At 40.7% G+C, this 27,272-nt stretch overlaps 1 protein-coding gene across 3 annotated transcripts in view; it reads right to left on the bottom strand.

Moving 5' to 3' along the window:
- Positions 1 to 27,272, bottom strand: part of magi3a (membrane associated guanylate kinase, WW and PDZ domain containing 3a) — a 108,347-nt gene that overhangs the window by 5,203 nt on the left and 75,872 nt on the right. For all 3 annotated transcript variants that reach the window (XM_004560387.2, XM_012921615.2, XM_012921616.2), the window contains exons 4-17: positions 20,241 to 20,447; positions 17,779 to 17,941; positions 16,836 to 16,915; positions 16,073 to 16,130; positions 14,160 to 14,266; positions 9,930 to 10,139; positions 7,817 to 8,437; positions 5,984 to 6,015; positions 5,020 to 5,284; positions 4,206 to 4,300; positions 3,785 to 3,977; positions 2,450 to 2,665; positions 1,736 to 1,921; positions 1,516 to 1,609 (exon numbers count right to left, since the gene is read on the bottom strand). In XM_004560387.2, coding sequence (XP_004560444.1) covers positions 1,516 to 1,609; positions 1,736 to 1,921; positions 2,450 to 2,665; positions 3,785 to 3,977; positions 4,206 to 4,300; positions 5,020 to 5,284; positions 5,984 to 6,015; positions 7,817 to 8,437; positions 9,930 to 10,139; positions 14,160 to 14,266; positions 16,073 to 16,130; positions 16,836 to 16,915; positions 17,779 to 17,941; positions 20,241 to 20,447 — 2,527 coding nt within the window. The remainder of the gene's footprint in view (positions 1 to 1,515; positions 1,610 to 1,735; positions 1,922 to 2,449; positions 2,666 to 3,784; positions 3,978 to 4,205; positions 4,301 to 5,019; positions 5,285 to 5,983; positions 6,016 to 7,816; positions 8,438 to 9,929; positions 10,140 to 14,159; positions 14,267 to 16,072; positions 16,131 to 16,835; positions 16,916 to 17,778; positions 17,942 to 20,240; positions 20,448 to 27,272) is intronic.

Consider the following 27,272-nt stretch of genomic DNA (forward strand, 5'->3'; position numbering starts at 1 on the left):
GTTTATTATGAAAATTTGAGTCAGTAAACAGTTATTCTGACGAGGTAGACTGTGATATGTTATGCGCAATATTCATACCAAAAATAATAAGAAGCAACTATGGTGGCAGTTTAAAGGTGAGGGAAACACAGCCCTTTGTATAACCCAGGTAAACTAGACGAGTATTAGCTGTTTGCTAATCCACTGGCATTTATAAAGGCCAATAAATGAATACTAAAAAGAAAAGAAGAAACACCCTTTAACCATCGTATGAGTGTTGACATCGCAAGTCTATCAGAGGGCACTCTGGCAACCAACATGCTTGAAATGCCACAAACACAACTGATCCAAGCAAACTGGGCAGAGCATAAACGAGTAAATAAATAACGTAACAAATATCAGGGGAATCTGTTTATGCCTCAAGTGTCTGAAAGGAAAAAAGAATCGATCGAAAATATATCAGAATATCAGGATTTTAAATCACTAAAAATCACACACACATATACACGGACACACTAAAATATCAACATTGGCCTCAAAAATCGAATTCTAATGAAAACCCATAAAATGCATGTGTTCGGTGCTCTCGTACATACATGCCTGTACCACCAGCTTATTCAAATGTAATATTAGTAACAATGTTTTTATGCATATCCCATTTTAAATATAGAATCAGAGAGCAAAAACAAAAAAGGAGAAAAGGAGTCTAATTCTGTTCCCTCTCTGCTGTGTCCAGTGTGAGATCCACACATTACTCCTCCTTCATTACAGCAGCATGAGCCTCTTTTTGTTGGCGTCATTATGCAACACACAGAGAAATGTAAATTCTTCAAAGAACCATGTTGCTTTTACATTTCAGTGATAGATAAGGGGGCATACTTTAATGCTTCGCAGAGCTCATTACAATGCCTTTGTGAGAACTTCGCTGTGCTGACGCACTATATAAAGAGCGTAGGAATTCTTACCAGCTCTAGCTTTCAGAAGAGTTTGCACACTTTATGCCACCAAGCTGAGAGTTTCAGCTCATATCTGAGCCTAGTGTGACCCAAGGCATGTTGGTGATTAAGCGGAGAGGAAGAGGCTGAGGACTGGACAGGGGGCTAAATGTGGAGAATATGAATGCATGCTGATGGACAGTGAGCGGAGGTGGGCAAGAAATGATGGTGGCAAATTTCTGTGGCAGTGGGATTAAAAAGTCTGACACAGGTGGCCTTGTTTAAAAAGAAAGATCAAAGGGGAAGCAAGACTCCCTATTAATCTGTCTCTTTTCCTTTGCTTCACCATCCAAAGGGTGACCACAGGGGGATTTTCTGTCTTTTTGGATAACGAGGAGTGTGTGAGGCACAAGAGATAGTAATGGGCCACATTGCAGCACAAAACCGAAGGCGCTTTGAGAGGATTGGGGCTAATTTATGGTTCAAGTGGCAGAACCTGTATTAGATTGTCTCCAGTGGACTTAGTATTTCAAAGGGGAATACTGGCAAGCCTGTGTGGATGCTCAAGCTTGTGTGGGAGTATGCGTGTATAATCGTTTACCTGTCTTGGTAGCTGGGAGGCTGTTGGCCTACAGCTCTGTGTTGTGCCGAAGGGCTCTGCTTGGCTGAATTTGTTCCAGACGGAGGAGCACTGTCTGTAAAAGTAAAAGTGTGCCAAGATTCCTCATGATCTTATTCCCGGAAAATGCAGTTAAAAAACAAAGCAAACAATGACAAAAGAACAGCGCAGCAACACTGTGACTTGGTCTGTGTCAACTCACCATCTTCAGGCACAACAGTAAGAGTGACAATGTTTCCAGCATCCTTGATGAGTTGAACAATATCGTTGTGTGAAAGCTCCATGATGGAGCGGCCGTTGACAGCAGAAATACGGTCTCCCACCTTCATTTGACCTATACGGTCTGTAGGGCTGCCTTCAATAATACGACCAATTTTGTGAGGTATAACTGGAAGAGAGCAAATCAGAGAAATGACAGTCTGCAGTGTGGGATGTTTATGCAACTCTATGAGCCCAACATTTAGAGACCAAATTTTAAGTAAGAACACATAATGCCTTTATGTGATGTCCTGCACATCATGTAAAAGCATTACGCACATGCTAACATATCAGTTTATGACTTATGTTACACTCAGTCTTAGTTGAGCACATACCCAATAAACTCTTTACAGAGAATAGCTAAGATTAACAATTTGTGCCATCAGCTTTGGAAGTATTTGAATATTAACAGTATGAAAATAGCATTTCTTATCTGAAAAGGGAATTTATTGTTTGCGATTATTTCAGGACAATCCTTTCAAAAATGACTTTAACGCTTCCCTCCCTACATGTTCTCCACTAGCATAACTAAATGTCAATAAGTAACAGATTTTGCTGGAAATGTGTTTGATGTTTAAAAGATTTTGTTGTTCCAAAAAGTAAAAACACAATATAGGATTTCATTTTTAAGGATTTATTGATTTTATTTATTCCTAACCTCCAGGTGGGGGCTTGTTCTTTGACGTGAGGATGACAAAGCCAAAGCCTTCGTTGTCTTTGCGCTGCAGAGTAACATCAAAGCGCTCAGGACGGGTAGGCTGAGCAGGCTGGATGATGCTTGGTGCTTCAGTACGAGGCATCTTGGGAGAGCTGTTGACCAAAGCAGATGCAACCTGCTGGGGCTGCTGGTTGTTGTCATCTTCTCCTCCACCATCTTTAAAAAAAAAAACAAAAACAAAAAAACGGTACAAAAATATTAAAACACAAATGCTTAGCATTGTAGCAAATTTGGACTTCATTTCTAGGACTGATTAAAAAAGATGCAATATATTAACATTTCAGAATGATTCTACCAACACACGTTAAGTATGAGCAGTCTGATTTAGTTAACATAAATTTAAACCAATAACAATTACTTGACAAAATCTTTCTGATTTGCTCTTGCAGAGATCCTTCTGTAAATAATGCAGAAGCAGGGGCTTTATCAAAGAAGCCTTTCTGCAGCATGTCTTACCCACATTAAATGAAAGACCGTCAGCTCTACAGTTGAGATAAAAGGCCTTTCCAATTTGTTATTCATAAGACAAGCTAAGCAACCTCCATCTCTCTTCATTGTATGTTTGTTTTGCTGAGTCTCTGTTTTGCAAGCCAGCATCAGTGAATCGCTTTCTAAGCCCCCTGCTTTGAAAGCATAAACCCTCACATGAGTGATGCTTAATTTTTTGCAATGTGATCAAGCTGTTGTTGTGATACATCAAATCTGTAGTAATTTCAAAAAGTGCTTGTTCTATTCATGGAATGGCTATCGGTGGGGTAAACCAGCCAGGATGCAGCAGGGTATGTGCAGTTAAAAAAAAAGAAAAAAAGAAAGAAGAGTCAGCATTTTTTCCATCCTTTGAGATTTAACTCTACCAGCTGATCTAATCTTCAGTGCTTTTCACACAACTGCAATCATCCTTGACAGATAAACAGAGAGCAAATAATCTTCTTTTCTTGTTTCCACTTTATGCCCATTTTGATTCAAGATGAAACCTGGAATTCACCTCCCATGATTAAAATAAATTAACCGTCCTTAAAATTCCATCTTTTTCCTTTCAGGAAAATTACAGCATAGAGTAGCATCTTAAAAAGTCCATTTTTGACAAACTTCATTTCAGTCAGAGAAAATCTACCACAACGAATTTAAAGGATTAATGGAAAAAAAATCCAGATCAAAGCTTTCCCTCAAAGGTTCTCCTCTAGCATACCTATATAAGCCAAAGGAGTGAGCAAGAAGCCACGCTTTCTGTGCCCTCAGAGGAATGCGGAGCTGATTATTCAGAAGCAGACCAACCTGTGTATGCTAGTTTCCTGCGGACTGTAAGCATGACTTGGCCATTACGAGCAGCATTGGTCATCAGCTCCAGCACTTGTTTGTGGGATTTGCCCTTGACTGGCACGCCATCTATACAAAGTAGCTCATCCCCTGCCCGCAAGCGCCCGTCCTTCTCAGCTGCACCGAGTGGCACAATGGCACCAATATATACCTGCGGAAGTAAGATGGTGTAAGAGACATAGCTAAATATTCCGATCTGAGGGAGATTCATGACACAGACTGGCTGGTATTTTCATAATACCATTCCCAGAGATGGGAAAAGAAACTTTCAGTTAATATTAAATCAACAGAATTCAGCTTCAATTTGGTGTCAGTCTGCTGCTCTTATGACTGAGGGTCTCCAACAGTACTTTTAAATGGATGCTGGCCTCCGACTTACTGGCTGATCTGGTCCCTCGCCCCCAAGGACTCTAAAGCCAAAGCCTGATTCCTGATTCCTTTTGATGAATACATCCAGGTCCTTTGTATTGGGAGCTGCACAGAGAAAAGAAAATATAATTGGTAAAAACTGATGAAAAATATTCATTAACTGCAAGAATGAAATCTCTCATGACCATCAGGAAAACACCTAGATACTTGACATGGGCAACAACACACCTATACATAAGAAAAACGCATGCTGACCACAAGGCAATCTGAGATTAAGCAATCTAAACTAGGTCAGCTGTTTTTGGAAACTCTAGAGCAATATTTTCCCTCTTGCCGAGCCAGAGATGACACTGCTAGCGATGTTAATGAGATGATGTTGTCAGACGCTAACAGGAGGTGGCAGAATATTTTTGTCTGTGTTTGTGGTCTATAAGTAATTCATGTGGTGCATGTGCACAGATTTGATTCAAAAATGTTTTGACTGTATTATTTTGATTGCAGTATTTCGTTGTGACATAGGAGTAAGACGTTTGCGTCTTTTTGTGTCGTATTTGGCTTCTGTGTCCCCGAAATTCAGTAACAAGTGTGTTAGCATTTGCAAAAGACTGTAAGCTGGTTTTAGAATTGCACATCTGAGGATTTGATTTCTTTGTGTAATAATGAAACACAAAGTAGCAATTTGAATCAGCATTGACACCGGTAACTTGTTAATTTCACTAATCCAAAAAATACGTTAAAAAACATGAATGAATTAAATAAATCTTTGCATCTGTAGTAAAGTTTACTACTGTAAACTGTGTAAGTATAAGTACTCTTGTACTTACGCTTGCTGTCTAGAATGGCCTTGGACTTGAGGTAGAGCTCAGATGCATCTGGTTTGGGTGAAGCTGAGCGCAGGGTGCTGGAGGAGAACGTTGATGCATTGGGGGATGCCTCAGGCTGACTTAGGGTCTCTGTGCTGCTGATCATCTCCTGCCTCTGCTGCTGCATCGTGGGCTGAGGGAACGGATGGACCATTTGTTGGGGCACCGAATGAGGTGCCTGGTGTGAAGTAGGCTGGGCTACTCCGTGAGACATGGGACCTGTGCACTGCAACATAGAGACAAGCAATGTGATATACAAGATGGTAAAGCACGAGCTCATTATAAGGCAATCATCCATTAAACTAATGGATTATATATTACATATTTTTTGCCAATGTGTTCAGCATCATTGTATTATGTCTGCAGGTTATTTAATAAAAGGTATTCTATACTATAGCAATGATTTATGTCTAAAGTAGGAAGGTAGCTAATGGAGGGAAAAAAATCATTAAAGCTTGTCCAGAGTGACAAACTACTCCACCGGCATAAAATGAAAGAAAATAAAATAGTACATCCATACAGATCTAAATAATTATGCATTGAACAAATAAAACAGTATGAGTAAGCCTGTCGGTGCCCCAACACTCTCTATTTTAAGAGGGCATCATGGAGGAGTAGCAGAGGAACAAGCTGTTGAACATGGCATATCATCTTAAACACCCATACACAGAGGGATGCTAAGTTGCCGTTTGCCAGAAGCCAGCATATTTACCCACATGCAGTTCCAGAAATAACAGCCTGGCTAATGTGGGCTCCCTGAATGATGCTTCTAACAGCAGCTACTACAGCACGCACACGTTTACACGCTGGGGCTTGCGGGTAACCAAGACAAAAGTTTTCTGGTTTAATAATTCATCAGCAGTTTTAGCAGCAGAGTCTATTTTTTTCATCATACAAAATGGATTTGAACTGACAGAAAACTTACTGGTTTCAGTGACTTCACTGGAGACGTCTGACCTGTGAGCAGAGAGACAGAAGTGGGAATTAAAGTGACGTCATTAACAACACAACAGCAAACATCTGCCAACATCTGCTTACATCAGATTAAATTATTTAAGGACGAGTTGCATTTTGCATTTTCTTCACTCTACTACAGATTTGAACTTTTGGCCTGAAGTGGTTGAATGTCAAGACTAAACCCTCTCTCGGTTCTTATACAGAATCTGCACCTTCTTCTCCACCAACTCACACAGTGAACTTGCTCATAGGTTTCAGATTTAGCTTTTGTTTTTGTTCTCTCTGACATGGTCATGGTCACAGAGCAGAATGTGAACCAGAGTGTAAGTAAACCAGTAGGGGGCAGTAGACTCCAGTTGCATGAACGGTTTATGGGATGAGAGACAGATGACCTTAAGCCATGGGAAAACATGCATTTCTGTGGTTTAAACCTGCCAGCTGTTAGCTACATTACTAGAGCAGCATAAACACTGAAGCTTTTCAAATTTGAATTTTCATCAAATCAATTTATCACAAAGACAATTACTGGCATCGATTTAATAAAAAAACATTTAGTTCCCCCCCCCCCCCATTTCCAATATTATGTAAAAATTCACTGGCAATATCTCCATTTTCACAATCTCCGATCATATCATATCTCAGATACTGAGTTCAGAACACAACCCATGGGGAAGGGCACTTTGTCTCATTTCCAGATTTAAATCCAGTATAGGGAGCAAGGCCAAATAATTTCCTGTTTCATTTCTCGCTGCTCTGCTGTCATTAGAAGGTAGTTCTAGCCCCCGGCTGGGAGTAAAGCCTACCCTAATCCCAGTCCATGGGTGACCTGAGGGAAGCCCTGCGGCACTACTCCTTTTAGTCCTGGAAAGCTATGATCTGCTTTTTTTTAAACATTAACACACAAATCCTCCATATGCACTGCAATTAAAAAATGCATATCAGGCTGGCACAGCAGCATACACACAAACTACAACCCCCTGGAGCTCAACGTAGACCCCAGCTGTGCACATCTGATATGTGGGTGCAACACTGATCTCTTGAATCTAGGCTACTGCACTGCAGTAAAGGCATAAAGGAACAAGCCCTTCAAATCTGTGAAAGCATGAAGTAAGAAGAAGGGCAATCATTATTCACTGTGCTCCATCACTCCTACCTCCCCTCTCACTTTCTCTCCAGGCAGCAAGTGAATCACCAAAACTGCCATCTATTTGCACCTTCCTAGCATAGCTCATCATGTGACTAAGCATGACTTCCTCCCTGTTTGGGAAAGTGCATGGTGGATGATGCAGAGCTGGTGTAGACCAGAGCGTGAAATTGCTTTATTTAACATTGGGAGAGTCTGTGTATTCAAGCAACACCTACTGAACACCACAATGCGTGCTGTTATTTTTAAATTAAAACATTGTGCATTACATTAAATCTCACCTCTTCTACAGTTGAAATATCTTTGACAATGTCTCACTTTCTCGCAGGAAATTATTTACAAATGGAAGCAGACTGTTCACCAGACTGTTACGCTCTGTGTTTTCTTTTGGCCAAAAGAAAGTAAAGAAATAGAACAGGTGGCGTAAAGCTGAGTGAGGATTAAAGTAACTTCAGAAACGTGGGTCTAAATAGCACTAACGCCTGTATTTTGTCTAAACAGCAGATTAATATAGACATCAGCGATGTCACAACATACGTACTGTAAACTCACCACCTGTGATATCCTTCTATAATGTCAGTGTTGCAGGCTTACCTGCAGCAGAAGTGTACAATAGTACAATAGCAGCAAAGTGAACTTTCATCATTGCTGACTCACCTCCTCTAAGCACCAGCACGTTGACCTCACTGCCCACAGGCAGGTCTTTGAGGATGTCGACCACCTGCGAGTGGCTCAAAGTTTGGACATTCTGTCTGTTGATCTCCTTGATAACATCACCCTTCAACAAGCCGCGGCACCACTGGGCGTCCAGGATCATCTTTACCTTTTGTCCCAGGGGGCAATCCGCTATAGCAAAGCCAAAACCTCCCGGGCCTTTCACCAAGGGCACACTCACCAGCTCCGGCTGTAATAGAGTAGGGTCAGGCCCTTCTTGATTAAGGGCATGTGGAAGGTGGTGGTGTTGATGGGAATGAGGATGGTGGTGGCGTCCTCCGTTGGTTATAGGTGGCACTGACGCAGTCTGCCGAGAAAGGGTTGCTCCATCGTTGACAGCATAATTGAGGTCTTGTGGTGTCGAAGGGGAAGGAGAAGTGTCCTTAGAGGCACTGAGGTTGCTCGATGCCTCCTCACTATTGCTGGTGTCCTCTGGCAGAGGGTAGCCCCGACACAGGACCATGTCCACATACTGATTGACTGGGATAGACTGGAACATCTGCACGACATCAGCATGAGTCTTTCCCAGCACGCATGTCCCATTAATGTCCACAATTACGTCACCTAAAGAAGAACAAAAAGCTTTTACACATTTGTGACATGAAAAAAATTGGACAAAATTTAAATTTCTGTATTCATCACCATGCCAAAGGAAATTTTGAAAAGTACTATTACAACAATACACCAATAAAAAGACATGGGGATAAGCGCAATTATGCAATTGGATTACATAAGTAGACTCCTATATCTTAAAAAATTCAAACATGTTAACGGGGGAGGAGGGAGTGTGCGAGAGAGAAAAATAAAACGAGGTCATTGACGTGTTTTCTTTTTCCTCCTTTTATCTCCATGTACTGTAAAGGATAGACTCTAATCACCCCTGGCCTGCCCCAGATATAGGTCTGGATAAGCAGCTGAATTGCTGACTAGCTAGGTGGCTAGATGCCCAGAGGTGGATTGCCCACCCACACAATCGATACTTTACCAAAGAAAAAACAAAGGCTACGTTTTCACTCTCGTGAGTGAGCTTCATATTCCAGTTTGTTGCTTGTTCAGACCAACTACATGTCGCTCATACGATTAGTTCAACAGCTACATATTCAAAAAGCTAAGCGAAATATATTTTCTCACAAAGTTCAAACACTCAACCTTTAGCATAAATAAATGCCGTAGGCCAATACTCAGAAATGAAAAAAAAAAAACCTACTTGAAGATGTTACAGTCTACTGCTTGCAATTAAAACCCAATGAAATTAATTACATTCATCTTTTGTTATAGTCAATTACCCTCCTTCTCAAGGGAAATGAAACACTGAAAATAATTATTCTCTTTGCTCCACTCTTAAGTTGATTCTCAGCAGTCGCAATGGCTCGGCAATCAATACTACGGTAATGTGAATCTTAAGGCATTACACAGTAACATACTTCAAATTAATACAGTCACCATGCATGTGATCACAGAACTAGAACATGCAACAATAAAGAACTTACTGTGCCACTTGCAAAACACACTACATGGCAGACTCATATACATCCCCTGTTTTTACATAAGCACACATGTCAACCTGCAGCCACGCTGCCTGAATGCAGGCTAATTACATTTTTAATATACGAGTGCGTATAAAATGTGAGCCTCTACTATAAACTACACACAGGTTTATTGATGACTTCTCTATTTTTCGAGCTGCTCCACTGAACACTGCCTATAAACATTTGTCTTTGCTTGATCAAGCAATGTGATATTCAGAGTGAAGTGCCTGTTCGGTTTTTTGCCTCCGAATGTGTTTATTTGTGTGTACACAAAGGGCACATTAAGCTGTATTATGTACAGAATGTATGCTAATGCCCAGCTTAAGTGTTACTGCGTGAATAAAGATAAATGCCATGCACAGTTACCCGTGTACACGTGAATGTGACACTGGATTTTGTTGACTTTGCTTTTAAACAATTGTATTACCTTGCATCATGGAAACAAATTACAGCAGGGTGGTCTCCAACTGTTAAAACAGCATGCGAACCAGATACTTAAAAAACATTATGTCTGTGGGGAATGTTACCTGAGGCAATCTTCTTGTCATGTGCTGCAGGCCCATCTGGCAGGACGTTTTTGACCTGGAGGAACTCGTCAGGTCGGTCTCCGCCAATAATGGTGAATCCAAAGCCCTGGGGGCTTTTTCTAAGTGCTGTCTTAAGTATGTTGCCCTGCAACTGAGTTGGATCTCGAGTAAACCCCCACATTCCCCTGCCAGGCTCCTCTGCTGTGGAACCTAAAGGAGACGTAGACAGAAGGTAATCATTAATGATCTAATATCACAAGTACGCTCAGTAAAATTATTGCACTAAATGTTTGGGGTGTGAACACATTCTTTACACCATGCTTTCAATTCCACACACAAAAATGTTCGGACAGAACACATGTACAGACAGCAAAAGCTTCAGAAGTGGCTAAATGAACAACTGAAAACTAACATATTTACATTTCAGCTGGGAAAAGGCCTGATTTCTAAAGAATATTAGTTTAAACACATCAAAATAAACAGATTCCAATGTGATTAGTTCATTTAAAATTTTGCCTGGTGTTCTACAGAAGGCAAAAAAGTGTCAAAATTCACTTAATTGCTTCTGTTTACCTGCTGGAAACAGTTTCAGTTTAAAAGTAATTGGATGTCTTTTCATCTTTTAAACTGTAAATGAAGTCACAGTGGCGTCAGTTACACATGAATGCAGCAAGCCTCTGTAGTTCAAAAGTTTGTGAGACGGAATTGTACGTGTATGCGAAAATGAGCCCAGTATAGGAAGAGACACTGAAACGCTTGCTCATAAATTGCCATCTGTCACCATCATAACAATACTCGCACAGTGACAACATGTCTGACAGCACATCACTTACTGCTAGTAATTACATGAACACTAAGAACTCACAGTTTGAGCGCAAACTCCAACAAATCACACGCGCACACGCAAACAGAGACACACAACTTGCAAAACCACTGCTCTGTTTACAAAGCCAATAAACACCTAGTTATTGCAAAATGCCTAAAGTTTGCCCAAGTCTCCCCGCAAACAACCAATTCTTTTCACTGCAGTGATAAATCCATCCTGAAACGCACCTGACATTTTCCAGATAAACTTTTCATTGCAAATTTCCTTTGTGTTGCCTGCAGGATGTGTAAATGGGGCGCTTTTATAGAAGACAGGAACAGAATTATATTAGACAGTGTGTGCGTGCGCGTGTGTGTGTGTAGGTGTGCATTTGTGCAAAAGAGAGCAAGATAAGAGTGATGAGACAGAAAGAGACAGCAAGAAATAGAGTTAGCCTTGACAGAAAGAGAGAAATTTTAACTAAATCCGAGCTTGCCCTTCTCTGTGGTGTGTGCCTATGAGATTGTGAGTTATGTGCTCTGTCCCTGTGTGCTGGGCTTCTACTCTGGCAGTTCCCACACTGATAGATGCTGGGACATCAATCTCATTAGGGAGAGCACAGATAGAAGTCCCCCCTTCCCCTGTCTCCTACACCACTCTCAATGTGTCATGGGATTGTGATTTGCATAATTGCATGGCAATTGGCAGAGGAACGTGACCGCTCTGAAAAGACAAAAAAGATTATGCCAAGTATGACTTAGATGACACTGCTGCGTCAGTGCCGGACAAGTACAAGGGATATTCTAACAAATGTCAGTCTATGTTGAGCAAGGATTTGCAAGCAGGTACAAAAACATGAAATTCTCCTGAACAACTTGGAGCACAAGTGTGTAATAAGTATGATTTATGATGGAACTAATCCCTGTCAGATAGCTCCGACATACTGAAACAGTCTTTCTCGCACAATCACCTCGAAGGCAATACTGGCATAACAGTAGTGGAGAGAGACAATCACAAGTGGGATGAAAAGGGAGCTACACACCAAAGCCATGTTTACATGGTCTTGATTAAGCTGTAGGCCACAAAGGGACAGTCAAGTTTCCTTAGGGTGAAGCGATTATATGAAATGTCTGACAGGATTCTCAGCATGATAATTATGGCTGAACATAGGGCGGCGCTTTGCTCTTGTGCTCTGCGGCATTGTCTGGGAGGTCAGGTTAGCCAGCCTTGTCAAAACAGTGTTTAGAAGCCACCTCACGCACGTCCATACACTTGCACAAGACCACTAGCCATTAATTCTCATTAACAAGGGTGGGAATTTGGAGAACAAGCACAGGGGAGGCAGTCGAAGCTGGAGGCGGCGGTACACAGCAATATCATCCACAAACTGCAGAAAGGCTCAGCTGTGGGAGGTGGGGTCTGCGTGCAACCGACTGAGGCAGACAGTTGTGTCCAAAGGGTGTCTGAAATACAGAGGCTAGTTTGAATACAAATGAGGCCATGCCTTTTGTGTTCACACGCAGAAGAGCATTATAATTCTTGCACATTTTACAACAACCTAGTCTTCTGTCTCTCAGACCTTTATATTTACTGAGAAGAGGGTGATTAGATCATCAAGCAGGAGCATTCCCCACAGTTGGTAAATGATGAGTAGATGACCCAGTGGAAATGCAATTTATGATCGTAAGTCACTTTCAACGGCAGTCACCTCTCTCTCCTTCTCTGTCGCTCTTATTTAACTCCCTCCCTCTGTTCTAAAGAGGGCTTTCAACTACCATGAGTGACTGTGGCAAAAGGATTTCAAAGAGACCTCAGAACCCGCCCTATATCATATCTACTTGTCAAAATGAATTCTGCCGCCCAGTGAAGCACTGTTCCATTATTCAAATTGAATATCATTGCTTCAGAGGCTATGGGCTGTTTATCAGAAGCCTGTCAACTGTTAGAACATCTTCCAGACAGACTTCTTAACATGAAGGAGATGAAAAGTGTCCCAGTATTTTGATTATATATATATATATATATATATATATATATATATATATATATATATATATATATGCACAAATCTATATAAATATCTTTGCTGAACAAAAAGCTAGAACTATAAAGCTGACATCTTAATAATACTGTCGACTGCATTGCATCTTATGAAGGAAAATCGCCCTGTGGAGAAGTTACTGAGTTAAACTACCACTGCCTGAGCTATCGATTGTAGCGCCACTACCATAAGTCAAAGACACACTAGTACAAAACATTTTGTTTAATTAAAGATTCATGATTGAATTTCCTGTAAGACAGCCATCAGGTCAATAACTTTTTAGAGGTTTTCTTGCTTCTTCATATGGAATCTGACATGAAAGCTGAATCCAAATCTGACAACTGAAATAGTTGAGTAGTAAAAACTTTTATATGTATGTCCATTACTTATACACGCAAATTTAAATTTCAACATTGGCTTTTCATCTGGCTGCTTCATTACATAATATTTCATCAAGTCTAGATAAGGAAGCCGTTATATGAAACGTTAAATAATCACATATTAGTTCATCTCTCTATGGACATCACACTTGTTTAGTTTCTGAACAAGCTAGGGCACCAATGAAGGACATGCAAAGGTTAAATGTATTTCAGTGGTGGAAATTCTGCAGATCACAATGTCTTCAACAGGGCATTGGGAAAGAATATGCTGCCCTTTTCAGACATGACTGCATATGTTTAGCACCTACTAATATGTATTTTATTGTAAATTTGTCAACAATTTGAATTCATATGAGTCCAATTTAATCAACCCAGGCTGACGAGTTTGGGGAGTGTGACCATCAGAAAATTAGCACCTACCCCCAATTGGGCCATTTTTGCCAATATTTAGGGGTCAAAATCTATTTTAGCCATTTCTGGATTCAACTAACAAATTTTGATCTTAGGGCTGATTTAGACATTTGTCATGAGCCCAAATTGGACATGTTTGACTAAAGCTTTTATAGAAGCACGTTGGTTGTAATTAATCCCCAAAATAACTGGATACATTTAAAGTATTATAATACCGACAAAGACAAGACCTGAGTTTTGAGGTAAATGCAACTTTTGCTAATTCAAATCTCAGAATGCAATTTAGACCTATGTGTCTACTATAAAACTCTTCAAGCGTGTGTTTAGTAATGGTAATGACTGGATTTTAATGTTGATCTTGATGAAGGCTACAGGCTGAAATGCAGTGGTCAAGCAGTAAAGTTGTTCTTCATTACAAATGTTGCTGAAACTTCAACTTCTAATGACTGGATTTTCAAAGAAAGTACCCATTTTCCTCCACACTGACAGTTTTCTGTACAAAACGGACAAAATTTGACAATTTGTTCTCAAGCCTTCCTTGTGTATGAACCACTTTAATATGCCTGCGGCTCGAGCGTTGTAGGTGCAGTTACCTGAGGGCGTAGCAGCTTGTGGAGGTGCTGCAATGGGCGTGTCCACACTTGGTTTTCTCTTAGCTTCCATTACTGGATTTTCAAACTGGGTCTTCTGGTTGATGTGGCTGTACAGGGAATATAATATTAAATGAGCAAAAATCTGAATGTTAGATAAAGCTAGAATGTGCATTGAAAATATAAATGTTTTTTTGTTTCGATTGCATACTGTTGATCTATTACTGAGTTTCTCATGTCAGTTGACAGTCCGAGCTGCCAACTGATGGTTCACCGTTTGGTATCGCTGAATAGTGCTTGTCCAAAGAGCAGATACTGTTCTTTGCCTGCCATGCAAACCTGCGATTTGAATACGAGGGCTGTTTGTGACATAACATGTGCTAGGCAGACAGGCTGTCTTTATAATATGTGAGCTGTTCTAAATACATTATGAAAATCTTTAACCTGTCTTTGCCAGAACTGCTGCACATTTAAATGGTTTGAGAGAATATCTAAACCTCATTAATTAAAAATAAATTAACTGTCATGCCCAATGAATTCTGAGAGAATTTACATGGAGGAAATCAGTAGCAATCTTTCATGCTATGGGCCCATATTGTATAGCTGGGATAAACATCTGCTCAATGCCTCATAATGCGAGAATAAAAAGACTTAATGAACAGCAAAATGACAGAAATAAAAATGTGCCCTTTTTCACATTACAGGCACTGAGGTGGTATCGTTCCAGAAGTTTCCTAATATAACCAGGCTTTGCCAATCCAGGATCAGCAGCTATACTTGGGGGACTTAACACGAAACTTAATCTAAAAACAATTAATGATTTGCAGTCACACCTGTGTGCTTAAACATTTCCTGTTACCAAGGGAAATGTCCTTCCACGGTTAGATGGTAATAGAGAGGTAGCTCATCTGCATAATAAGCTTTAACGGTTGTAAATCACCATTACAGCACCTTAGGAAGAGAAAATGCATTGATGCTGCACAGTGAATCAGCCACATGCTGAGACACTGACTGTATACGTGTGTGCGCGCGTGTGTGTGTGTGTGTGCATGGGTACTCTGCACTCTTACTGCGTATGACTCATGCACAGAGATACCCTCGCCATTATGTCTGAAGAGATAAACATTCTATTTCCTTCATTTCTGTCATTTCCTCTTTTGCTCTGTCTCACTTTCTCAATCCTTGATTGCCACGCCTCATGTTTTGTAGACACAGTGAGACTTTGCGTCACGTCGTTGCATTTGGTCGTTCATTCACAATAAAATTTGCCAGACAAAAAAGACACAGAGACAGAAGGGAGAGAGAGAGAGAGCCTCTCAATGACCCTCTTGCATAAACAGGCGCGTATATTTCCCCCCTGCCTGCGGGTCTCTTCCTCTTTGTTCACAGTAATGGCACTAAAATGAAACACTGTGCTCTTGTTTACACTCTCGATCAGAATTGAATCTCACCCTCGTTTCCATCTCAGGGACCTCTAAATCTTCATTGTCTGTTGTTTCCACTGTATTTTCTTTTTCAGATACACAGACAAAGCTGTAGCTCACTTGTTAGTTCCCACAAGGGTGCTTTCAGCAGAATTGTGGGAAACTACTGTTTGCACAATTGCATAATGTACTATTATCACGTGTCCCACAGGTTCCCCTGAGATCCAGCAGCTCAACATGTATATGCTTGGTATTAAGTGATATGGCTTTATGTTGCAGAATATACAAAAATATCTTGAAATAGAAACCATTCTAAATGGGCATTTTAGAGAAGTCAAATATGCAGAAACAGCTTCAGAAAACCTATAAAGGTCGAGAATGATGTCTCTTCAGGAAAGAGACTAAGAGACTCAATATCACCATGCATGCTTATCAACAGGTGTAGATTTCTATGGATCTCCAGGTATAAAAGGAAGAGAGAATTTTACTTACTCTACATAGTATGTGCCAAATTGTGGATCCTCAATCTTCTCCCAGCCATAGGGCAACTCTGGATGAAAGGGAAAAAAACAGACAGGGAAAAGGCTGACTCAAATCACTTAAGATACTGCTGAGGCACTACATGGACAATTGGAAACACTCAATGAAGTGTGGTGTTTTGACTGGAACCATCACAGCATGCTTAGCTACACCTACAGAACAGGAGGCCTTCTTTTATTTGTCACTATGTGTTTAAGACTTGATACACACTATGGAGGAGGAAGGGGAAGACGGGCGGGAGGGGAGGGGGGGACACCGTGTGTTGTTAGAAAGCCTCCCAGGAAAAAATAACAGCCCTTCTTTCCAGTGGTGTGTATGTGTTCAGCATCTCGGGTTTCTGCTGCTGTGTGACAAACACACGCAGCGCAGAGGAGATCTTTACGCAAGAGGAGCCATAGAAAATTGCCTTTTGAGAGATGCTGCACTGATGAGCTCTCTGCATGTGTCCACGAAACCATTAGGAGGAGACGGGCGGACTGAGGACTGGGGGTTTGTGCTGTGTCACCAGCATGACTGTGACCAGGAGCGCTCAGCTGTTCAGTATCCGTCTGTTAGCCAGCGCCCCCTTCAGAGAGGCAGGGATGCAGTTCATACACACAAACCCTTCAATACAACAAGGACTTGGGAAAAGTGTAGGTAGCATGTGAGCGGACTCGATGGCTGTAAGTGCCTGCGCGATTGTTACTTATCACAGAGCTAGCTCCTATTGCCTCACCTCCTTCGTCGCATTTCTCAGGTGGCTTGGCTTTCTTAGCAAGACGTGGGTCCAGCCAGGTGGTGGTCTTGCTGTTATGACTGTAATATGAAAAAGATACAGGGCTTTAAGCACAGTTTAAATTATTTTTCAAATACTTAAGATGCCATTAGAGTTGAGCAATTAGCGCTTAGATCTCTTGGGAGCCACTTCACCCGGGGAGTGTTTTTCCATCTCTAGCAAACGAACAGAGCTCTCCCAAAACAGGATTATGACTAGTATTTAATCTTTTGGGATCAAATACTTTATTAAATAACCTTTTAAAAATATTAGTACAGTTTTAACAAAGCTCAGAGGACCGTTTGAGGCATAAGGGAGATGAAAAGAAAAAAAAAGTCACAGATTACAGAAAGATGGAAAGGGATGACACAGAAAGATAAAAGAGTGAGCAGTTGCAGAGATCATAAAGAGCAGAACTAAGACAGCAGGTCAGGGGTGGCGAGCTCCATTTACCCTGTTGTTTCTCTCACTGGCAGAATGAGCTATTGATTTAGCAGCAGGCAGCTTTACTTGGCTCTCTCAGTGGCTCAGCATTGACTGTTTGCCACACTAACGGGCCAGGTAAACAATGCGGGCCTGCTGCTTTTAGCGGCAGCCAACAAAACCAACATCAAACGCAGGGGAAATAAAAGGAAAAACTTTATTGAGACTCAACTCCACTGCAATGGCTGAGTCTACAGACAACTTCCATGTTCAGCACCTGCTGGTAATTCAGTACAGAGAGTTGCACTGAATAGGAAGCAGAAAAAGTCAGAACTCTAAACATACTGGGTTAACAAGGCAGAAACAAAGAGATGAAGAAGAAACTGGGACTACAAGCAATGGGATTAGAACAATGGTGATGTAATGGGAGTGTAATAGGACAAAAACAAGACAGGGAAGTCACAGTAGAAAGGCTACTTACTCGATGAAATAGACCATGCCGGTTTCTGTGTAGGCCATCTCCCAGTTTTTAGGCAAGGGCTCCTGACTTTCATCCTCTGTGTTCCATATACGCAAGTCCATGGCCCCGGCTGACTGGTTGTAGCTGGGCACTGTCTTCCTCCACTCTGCTTTGTCCTTGTGCTCTGTGGCCAGGCATGGGGAGAGGGACATGGGCATGGAGACAGAAATAGGAATGGGTTGGGAGTAGTGGTGTGGGAGATGATAGAAGGAGAAGGAGACAGGACGTGAGAATGTGGCGCCATTGGAGCTCCTCTGGGCTCCTTGCATTTCTCCCTACTGCTGCTGCTGCTGCTGCTCGAGCTGCTCTTCCTCTGTACACTAGCCGGACTGTTACATCCACAGGAGTGTAAGGGGTAGAGAGAGCGAGCGAGAGAGACAGAGAGAGTACACGCAAAGAGGACGGAAGAGCAGCAATTGCCATAGGATTTGCATGTCAGTAGTGATGTACTGAGAACTGCCTCCCAGGCAAGAGCAGAGTTGACCAATGCTTCAGCCCAGCCGGGAGCGCTACATCGCAACTCTATTAGCATCATAGTGTTGCTTGTGCGTGAGGGTATTTGCCTAATCTTGATGTGTATGTGTGCCTGTCTGGGTGAGGCTCTTATCTGCAGGTTTCATCTGGCTGTGTGTGACCTAGCTTTGTCGTGGCATTGAATGCTCACTCTGTTTGGCTGGAATAAAGGAATGGCAGGGGAAAAATAGTGACAACTGTTGACTGGAAGAAGTCAAGAGCTCTTTGTACTGAAACCAGGGCCCTTTTTCATGATAGAACCAGAAAGATGTTTCTGCATTTATAAAGTCTGAATAAACGACTACACACAGACACTTGCTCTAGGGTACAGCTGCTTTCAGCCCTTTCAAAGAAATATAAACAGAAGAGCTGTTGCAAATTTGTGCAGGCAAGATTGCTAAAAACCCCGAAATTACATGAAAGAAATGTACAATCAGTACTTAACTACATTCAAGGCCCAGAAATATGCCAGCTGCTACCTCTTTAAGTGGGCACTCTAAAACCATATGAAGAATTCATGTATTTTCAGTGAGACAACTGACGTGGTTCAGGGGGTTGGGAAGCCCGTCTTGTAACCGGAAGGTTGCTGGTTTGATCCCCAGCTCTGTCCATCCTGGCCATTATGTCGTTGGGCAAGACACTGCACCGTACCGCCTACTGGTGTTGGCCAAAGGGGCCGATGGCGCGATATGGCAGCCTCGCTTCTGTCAGTCTGCCCCAGGGCAGCTATGGCTACAACTGTGGTTTGCCTCCACCAGTGTGTGAATGAATAGTGGAATTGTAAAGTGCTTTGGGTGCCTAGAAAAGTGCTATATAAATGCAATCCATTATTATTGTTATTATTATTAATTAATAGTGATATTTGTCTATAATTAGTATCTTCTCTTGGTTGAGGTCTACACTGCCATCCAGAGATGACAATGCATATCTCTGACAATTTCTTACTTTGAAATATAGAAATTCAACCTAATACAATAACTGATCTTTTTAAAAGAAAATGTATTTATTTATTTATTTTAGAATTCGAATCCGTGTATTATATCTCTGGGACCTAATGTGTCCTTCTACACATAAGGTCCATGCCCATGAGCATATAGACAAAGCATGAAAGGAAGAGGAGGGGTATGATATTTGTTTGTTAAACAGAATAGAAGCGTGTCAACCGAGACATCAGGTCATGTGGGCCGGCACTGACACAGTGGGGTTGTAGGTGCAGGGTTGCAGCCAAGCTTGACTTTGCTGCCTGCCTGAACTACGGCTACGCACAATTTATTTTTCAGATCTTTTTTTTTTCGTCTTCATTTTTAAAAACATGTTGCAAGCACTCAGAATTGAGAAGAAAAGAAACCTTTCTTAATTTAGCATTTGCTGCTGTTGCCACTCGAGATACATTTTTCAATTTGCATATGCAACACACGACTCTACTTTTTGTAGTGTTTAAAATAAAAGAGTGTCTTAAGGTAATGACTTTCACTACTGCTACAATTTCATCCTCACTATTAGCTCTTAGCTGAGCCATGCAGTGGCATCCGTGTATGCGAATGAAACGAGCACAAACTATCTTTCTACCCGAGGGATTGCTTCTATTGATCTCAGACAGACTTTGGCTACATTTTGACTTTGCAGTGCTGTGATTTAGTGCCGACCTTGCATGCAGAGCAGCTAATCCTGAGAATGTTTATTTGGAGAGAAGAATGATAAGGAGAAAAGTAAAAAGGTCCTGCTGTTTTGCAGTCTGAGAACAATATAATGAACTGCTGGAAAAATAAATAAATCAAGCAAACAAAAAAGTGCTGGGGTTTAAATGTGTAGAAAGCCAGTAATGAAGGGAGCTGTAATACAGCTAGCAGAGAATACTAACTAACACTTGTGAAAGCCACGAAAAAATTAAAAACAGCGGTGTCCCTCACCGGTCAGTCCGTTGACCAAAGGAGGCCTCTCTTCTTCCTCTTCCTCCTCTGGAGCAGCGCTGTCCTTTCTGTCCATCTTACTGACAGAGGTTGTGCGTTTTCTTTGGACCTCCGTGTCAAATTCCTCATCAAACAGAACCTGGTCCACCAGGTCTGGCTGTACAGGGCTCGGCTCCGCAGGGGGCTTAGGGGTCCCATAATAGTTGCCTGGGAAGAAGAGAGGGCGAGAGTGACAATGAAATATATTCTTTAATACATTTAAAAAAAATATGTACAAGCTTTCTTGATTAATTTCATCATATAACCCTAACCCCAACCACTTATCTATACACATATTCACATACAACCCTTCCACTCAGCTAACCTGTAATCTGTTTCTTACCCTTACCCTTAGAGCAGACTTAGAAATTGCTAGGCAGCCTCTGCTTTGAAGATCTCATATTTAAATGTAGACACTTCAATTTTACCAAAATACACACAGACAGCCAGAAATGTTTACTATGGTATGAAAAGAGTTTCTTTCTGGTTTTATAGTGTACTGCGAAAAGAGGAGATAGAAGTACACACAAAACCATTGTGCTCGCAGCAGACCAAAAAGAGACTGTATCACTTAAAGTGTGAAAGATTACTGCTTTTTTTTTTTTACCTACAAATTTTATCTGGCAGACCTGTACTCTGGAACAAAATGAGACCAAGGATTTGCTGTTGTAACCCTCAAATGTTGTGAAAATCTCCAGGTTATGAAAAAGTCTGTAGCCTTTCTCCTAGATGCCAATATCACAATCAGTACTGACCCACAATACCATATGCTCAATCAGGACCACTGACTATTACTGTAACAACAGATCATTTGCTGGCTTCTAATCTTTGAAGTGGCCAAAGAAAAAAAGTTTTGATTCACTCATTTTGTTTATGTGTTAAAAAACATAATGTTATATTTACTATTTCACTCACAGGCAATTGTGGCCACAGCGCTTATGCCAAGGTTCTCGGGCACTTGATTGTCCCTTTAAGTCCATCAGCTTCCCTTTGCTGTCATGTTGGAGCCTAAGGCAGTTAACGGTCTTACACCACAGAGCAAGCCTTTGTCTTTTCTCAACTACAAAAAAAAACGGGGTGACCCACTTACTACTCGCCACCTTCTTTCTTTGTGAAAAACAATTGAGGCCAAAAGATGTGAGAAAATAGTTGTGAAAGTATGGTGGAAGTATTGATTGTCCTCATATTTTTGTGTGGGATTGCAGTGTGCCGTGCTTTGTTTGAGTAGCCGAGCGTTGTTTTTGAACAGTTAAACGGCACATCGGAGAGTGGAAAGACACTGTGACCAAGGAGTCTGCGGGGAGGAGAGAGACAAGGGAAGGACCACTTTCTCACTGACAGAGATATGGTGGAAATAGAATTAAGTTCCACATTGAGGAACAATCATCCTTTCTATTGTTTAATGTCTCTCGTTTATAATAAATAAATATTCAAAGCCTTATCAAATTATCGCTTGCCATCTTAAAAGGAAAACAAAGAGCATTCAGATTAATGTACCTTACACTGAAATGCGTTATTACACTGACTGCAAAGTATAAGGTTATTAAGAGTTACCATCCAAACACCATTTTTAATCAGCTATAATTATGATACACTAAATAAACAAAAACAAAATCATCCTAGAGATGAGATGAGAAATTCATCATAACTGAGTCAGGTAAATAGATTAATGCACATTTAAATTAGAGAGCATTATTATCAGAATCAATTGGTTACTAGGTTTGTAATTAATAGCAAGCTTAATCGTGGAATAAAAATTGGAGGAGGTAAATTAGAAGTGGTAATTTGCTCTCTTCGTTCCAGTTTCTGAAGCTCACACAAAGGTTCCCGTAGCTTCTCTAAGTACCCCAGTGCAAAGAGCGGAGAGACGATGGCCAAAATAAGGAAGCACACTGAAATTGATTGCGTTGTAATTACTGTGTACTAATGAGTCACAACCTGAAAAGCAGCTTTTGTTTAGAATCACTACCTCCGTCCAGCACACAGATACAAAACCATAAGCTCCCAAAGTGAACTGAAAAGACTGCAGGCTAGATGTTTTTTTAAACTGTAGTTTAAAAACTGTAGAGTCCAGCTCATTAAGAACTTGCTAATGCACCGCTAATATCATTTAACATTTATATCCTGTGACTTTGCAAGATCCCCAGGCATCTGCTGTCTACTATGTACTATGTATAATTATAATATATCTAATTCTGTTCTGTGATCTGTGTCTTCCTTTTTATGTGATGACTCTATAGAGAATATATATGTTTTATTATTTTAACGACAAGCCACACAATAACAAATATATTTCATTATTACAAACAGATAGGTCAAACAGATCCTAATTCCTGATTCTAACAGATCAATAATAAAGATATCTGTGAAAAAAACAACTAAAGAATAAAAGATCAATTGATTATCTATACACAAAAAGCACAACTGCAAATTATAACAGCAAGAGTAAAGACGAACAATAAAGGCTGTATTTACTGTTGCATATCTGAGCCAAATTGATGGAAAGGCAGAACTGTGTCGGTTCAGCTGTTCTGTGTAGAGACGTGGGAGCGAAGAGATACTCAGGAGTCTTTCTCTCTCAAATTGTGGTAGGATGCACCAGGTACCATCAGTTCAATACAATACAATACGATACAACTATTAATAATTTACCCATTTAAAATTATTAGTGTCCACAGAACAAGTGAAATGAAACAATGTAACAGTATGAAGTCAAAGTGCATCTCTTTTCACTTCTTTATACCTCAACTCATTCTAGTAACACAGCTGGGTTTGTATGTGTATAAAATGGTGCAGTATTTGTTTGAAAAACCTTTTAAATTGATATATTTTAAAAGCATTTTTTGATTCAGAGGTTTGGCGAGCTCTGCTCTCCGTTTCATCGTGCACACGCCTCCTTAGCTTTGCTGTATGTGTGTTCATTTCAGTGTGGCAGAAAGTGAAGCGAAGAGAAAGATTTGACTTGAAGACCACTAAATGATTAAGTGCAATAAATATTTCTTAACTGTGACATCAATATAAAACATCTATAAGAAGGTAAAAAAAAAATCATTAACTGCATCTAACCTAAAAAGAGAAAGTGGCAGGGAGAAGCAGCACCAGCAGCAGGTGAGCTTTCTGCAGCATTTCACAGGCATTCGCTGCATTTTACAAGGATGACTGGATCTTTTTCTCTGCATATACATAGTTTTTCTCCTTGTAAATAAATGTGTTCAGTGCCTTTCTGCTTTCATCTGAGGTGTTGGTGTTGTGTGATATCCAGTGGCTCTGAATACTCTATTTATCTTTGATTGACTCTACTGACTAAAAGGCCAGCTGACACAGTTTGCTAAGAAAATATACAGTTCAAGGAAAACCCTCTATTCTTTATGTTGAAGGCTAATATTTAAACATAGAAGCTATTTTAAATTATTAAATTACCATGTCTTATCTTTAAAAGCTACAAAATAAATCCCTCAGGATTAAGAAAGTTCTTATCTGCTAGGTGGCAGATTGTGGAGTGACACAAAAAGTTCAGTCCTTCTTTTGATTCTATTTGTCACAGCCTATTTGCAGATTGTACACGTGGGCTTTCCTTGCAGGAGTACTTTGCCTCTATCGCCTTATTAAAAACAATAAACAAACAAACAGTCTGGCCAGCTCTGGATCAGATCTACTGCTAATTTGAAATAGGCCAGGAGTTTTTGGCGTTCACGTGTGAGCTTATTAGCTTTAGCTAACTTCTCCAGACAGATGACTTACTCTGGATGAGCTTTTTGAGCTCTCTGGTCTTGTTAAAGCCTTAAATCAATTTTTATTTTTATGTTTGTTTGTTTTTTGTGGTGGGTTGCCTGCACTGCTGGTTAGTATAATTTATGTTGTTTTACACTGCCTTTCCCAACCCTAGGGTTCATGAGTGTGCCCACTTGGGAACCACTGGTCTAGCCAACCCAGTGCACCCAACAATCTGTTGCACCAGGAACTCACATTAATGCAGCTGCATCATTTCAACAAAAAGGGAAAGAGAAAGAGTTCATTGTTTTTCATTTCCACATATTTATATATAAACATCTCTACTGATAAATGAAATTCCAAAATCTCAACATAGTGTGCAATCCTCATATGTAATAGTAGCAACATGGACATTCCTGCTTTTCTTTCCCTAATATTTATGCCATATTCTTTTCACGAAAGCAAGAAAAAAGGGAGAAACTTATCTGACCCGTGCATGGTGCTGACATATTTCAGCCTAATTAACAAATGCTTTATGCATCCTTATCAAGACAAAAGGTTCTGGTTTTAATAGGATACGATCACCTTTTGGCAACCTCGATGATGTCAGAGTGCTCACCATGAATCTTGCACCTTAATTACTACCCTAAGATGAATGGACTGTTCACTCTCAGAAGAAAATGGAGAAGGAAAAAGCCCTGAGGCCACCATGCCAGCAGCTACCCGTGACAATATGTGATTGACAGAAATAGACACCTGTTGATGTGGGCTCTCATTTAGCCAATTAATATGCTGTGGTCTACAAAAAAAAATGTAACAAGAAGCAGCAAATACAGAAAGAAATTAGAGTAAGAATTACTATTTTATCTAGGTAGGAACCCCTTTTTTGTTCCCTAATAGCTTAGATTTAGATCAAGCTCCTGATCTTGGAATTCCAAATTCCTGTAAGTCACCCACTCACAAACATTGGATGAGATTTATATGCATCTCAGTTTGGTTTCTATATTTAACATACTTGAGGGAAAGTTTGTCTCAAATACAGAAAATCACAGTGGATCAACGTATTACTATCCATCATCAACAGCTTGTGAATTTTCATTCTCAAAGTACTAACAAGTTCAGCATAGTGTTATTACATTAAAGCACCTGTTAGATAGGTGGTGAGTGGTGGATGGACAGTGTAAAGCAAAGTCATTTTCATTTTAACTCAGCTAACACTTGGTTGGCACTGTCAGAAGATTACACAGCCACACACTCATACTAAACATGCAAGGGTATGTTTGCTGCTCGTGAGAAACAGTTTTGTGTGAAAGAACACGTTTTTAAACTTGGCTGCTGTTCCCCAGAGACCCCAAGACGAAATGTATCCACAGTCCTCATGTGTTTATTGATGGGAAAGAATGTGTATACAGATTGTGTGTGTGTGTGTAGATATCATGCCATCTGTTTTAGTCAGCAGCTGCCAGAATACAGTATCACATCTCCAACTTGTGAGTAACTGAATAAAATGTGAGTACAACTGTTACCACAGTTATATTTGCAGGGAGAATTAACTCCTCCAAATCCTACTTTATCCTTCAGAGAAACTTTTGTTATGAGCTCTGATGCTACAGAGCAAGAATTCATGAAGTCAGGGTCACTTAGTAATGGGAATTGCTAGCAAATGTTTTGTGGGGATGTTTTCAAAGACAAAAGGAAATTGGAGACATCCCTTATACTGTGGAAGCTTGGGAAAAACCTCTTAAGGATTTATGCTTTGGTTCAGCTCTCACCACAACCGCCCCCTCCACCCTCACCACATTTATCCCTCTGACTCTTTGAACCTGCCGGCTGCAGTCACCGACCCTCATTAATCATTGAGGATGGCCTTCCACTCTCTTGGGTAGTGCCCAGCCTGCCCAGGCCTCATCACTGATTGCTTGTGCCTCAGGCGGGTGAAGCGTCTCTTATGCTCCAGCCTTGTCACTGGGTGTAGGCCCTGCTTGACATGGATGCTCACACTTCACAAGCCAACCTTGTCAACTCTGCTTTCTCCTGCTCGGTCTCCATGTGTTTGTGTGTGTGTACAGCTTAGCAATCTACTGTTGACCTGCCTCTCATAAATGAACTTCCTCTCTAGTTTATGTTCATTTCCTGAGTCTGTGTTGTGAAACCCAAAATGTATTAAACACCATTCATATCTTTACTGTAAATTCCTGTTTTTATTATTGAGCTTGTCAATCCTAACTAGTTTTTTTTCTATATCTTTTATTTTCCTCAATTTCAGTTTCAGCCGTTTCTTCCCTTTCTATGTTTCCTTTTTCTTTTTTGTATGTGCAAAAATCTAATTGAGTACTATACCATCTCTTTTGTACTCCTTAGAGATGAGTTACTTCTTAATCAGTTCCCATGAATAGGCAAACGTAGCAGTTGCCAGTCCAGCACCTTTATACCCCCCTTTTCTGTGAAAACTGGCCTGTTGCATTGTTACAAATCTAATCCACAGTTATGTAGCTTTGTCTCAGAACTTCGTAAAGCCTATAACACCAAAAATATCCTATTATAAAATGGTTGTAGGCAGTGTGGCTGAGCAAAACAAGGAGGCCGTAAACAGTCATTTCTTCTCCACTAAAGTCTGTGATTGTCATGGGGGATGAATTTGGCATTGCACAAACAAAGGGATTTCATCATTTTCAGCCCCTGTCAAACCATCCCCTGGTGGGCCTGCAACTTCAGACTGTAACCGTCAGCTAAAAAGACCCTAGTGCAGCCTTGTCTGTAAATCATGTCCTGTGCTTTTTCCTCAGTATGTCATTATGTAGTATTTTATATTTGCAGTGCATCCAGCAAGCCATTTTTGCACCGACCTATGATTATACCTTCTAACAGGTAATCAAGGTTATGTTTCCCATGGCAGTCTTGTTAAATACAATCACGGATGAGGATGTAAGCATAGCCAGATCCATACAAGCCACAAATTTAGGTAGCCCACTGATTTTAATAATTGCTCACAGTATAATGGGATCCCGTGGCATCAGGAATTCATATTAAATGAATGTTGAACACAACATAGGAAATAATAAGATATTAAAATTAAAACAACACTGGAATTTCCAGATGAAATCCAATTAAATCAGCTGTAGCAGGCCTAGTGTTTTATTGACTTTTGCTGGTCCATTTCTGCTTGCAGCATCTGTCATGAATGATTCATACCACTGGCTTTTCTCTACCTTGCACAGTGAGGGGCATAAAGTCGGATATGCCCTAAATCACATACATACAGGCACCCAAATCAATTTCAGC

This window comes from Maylandia zebra, linkage group LG20, assembly GCF_041146795.1.
Source record: "Maylandia zebra isolate NMK-2024a linkage group LG20, Mzebra_GT3a, whole genome shotgun sequence".
Lineage (NCBI taxonomy): Eukaryota > Metazoa > Chordata > Actinopteri > Cichliformes > Cichlidae > Maylandia > Maylandia zebra.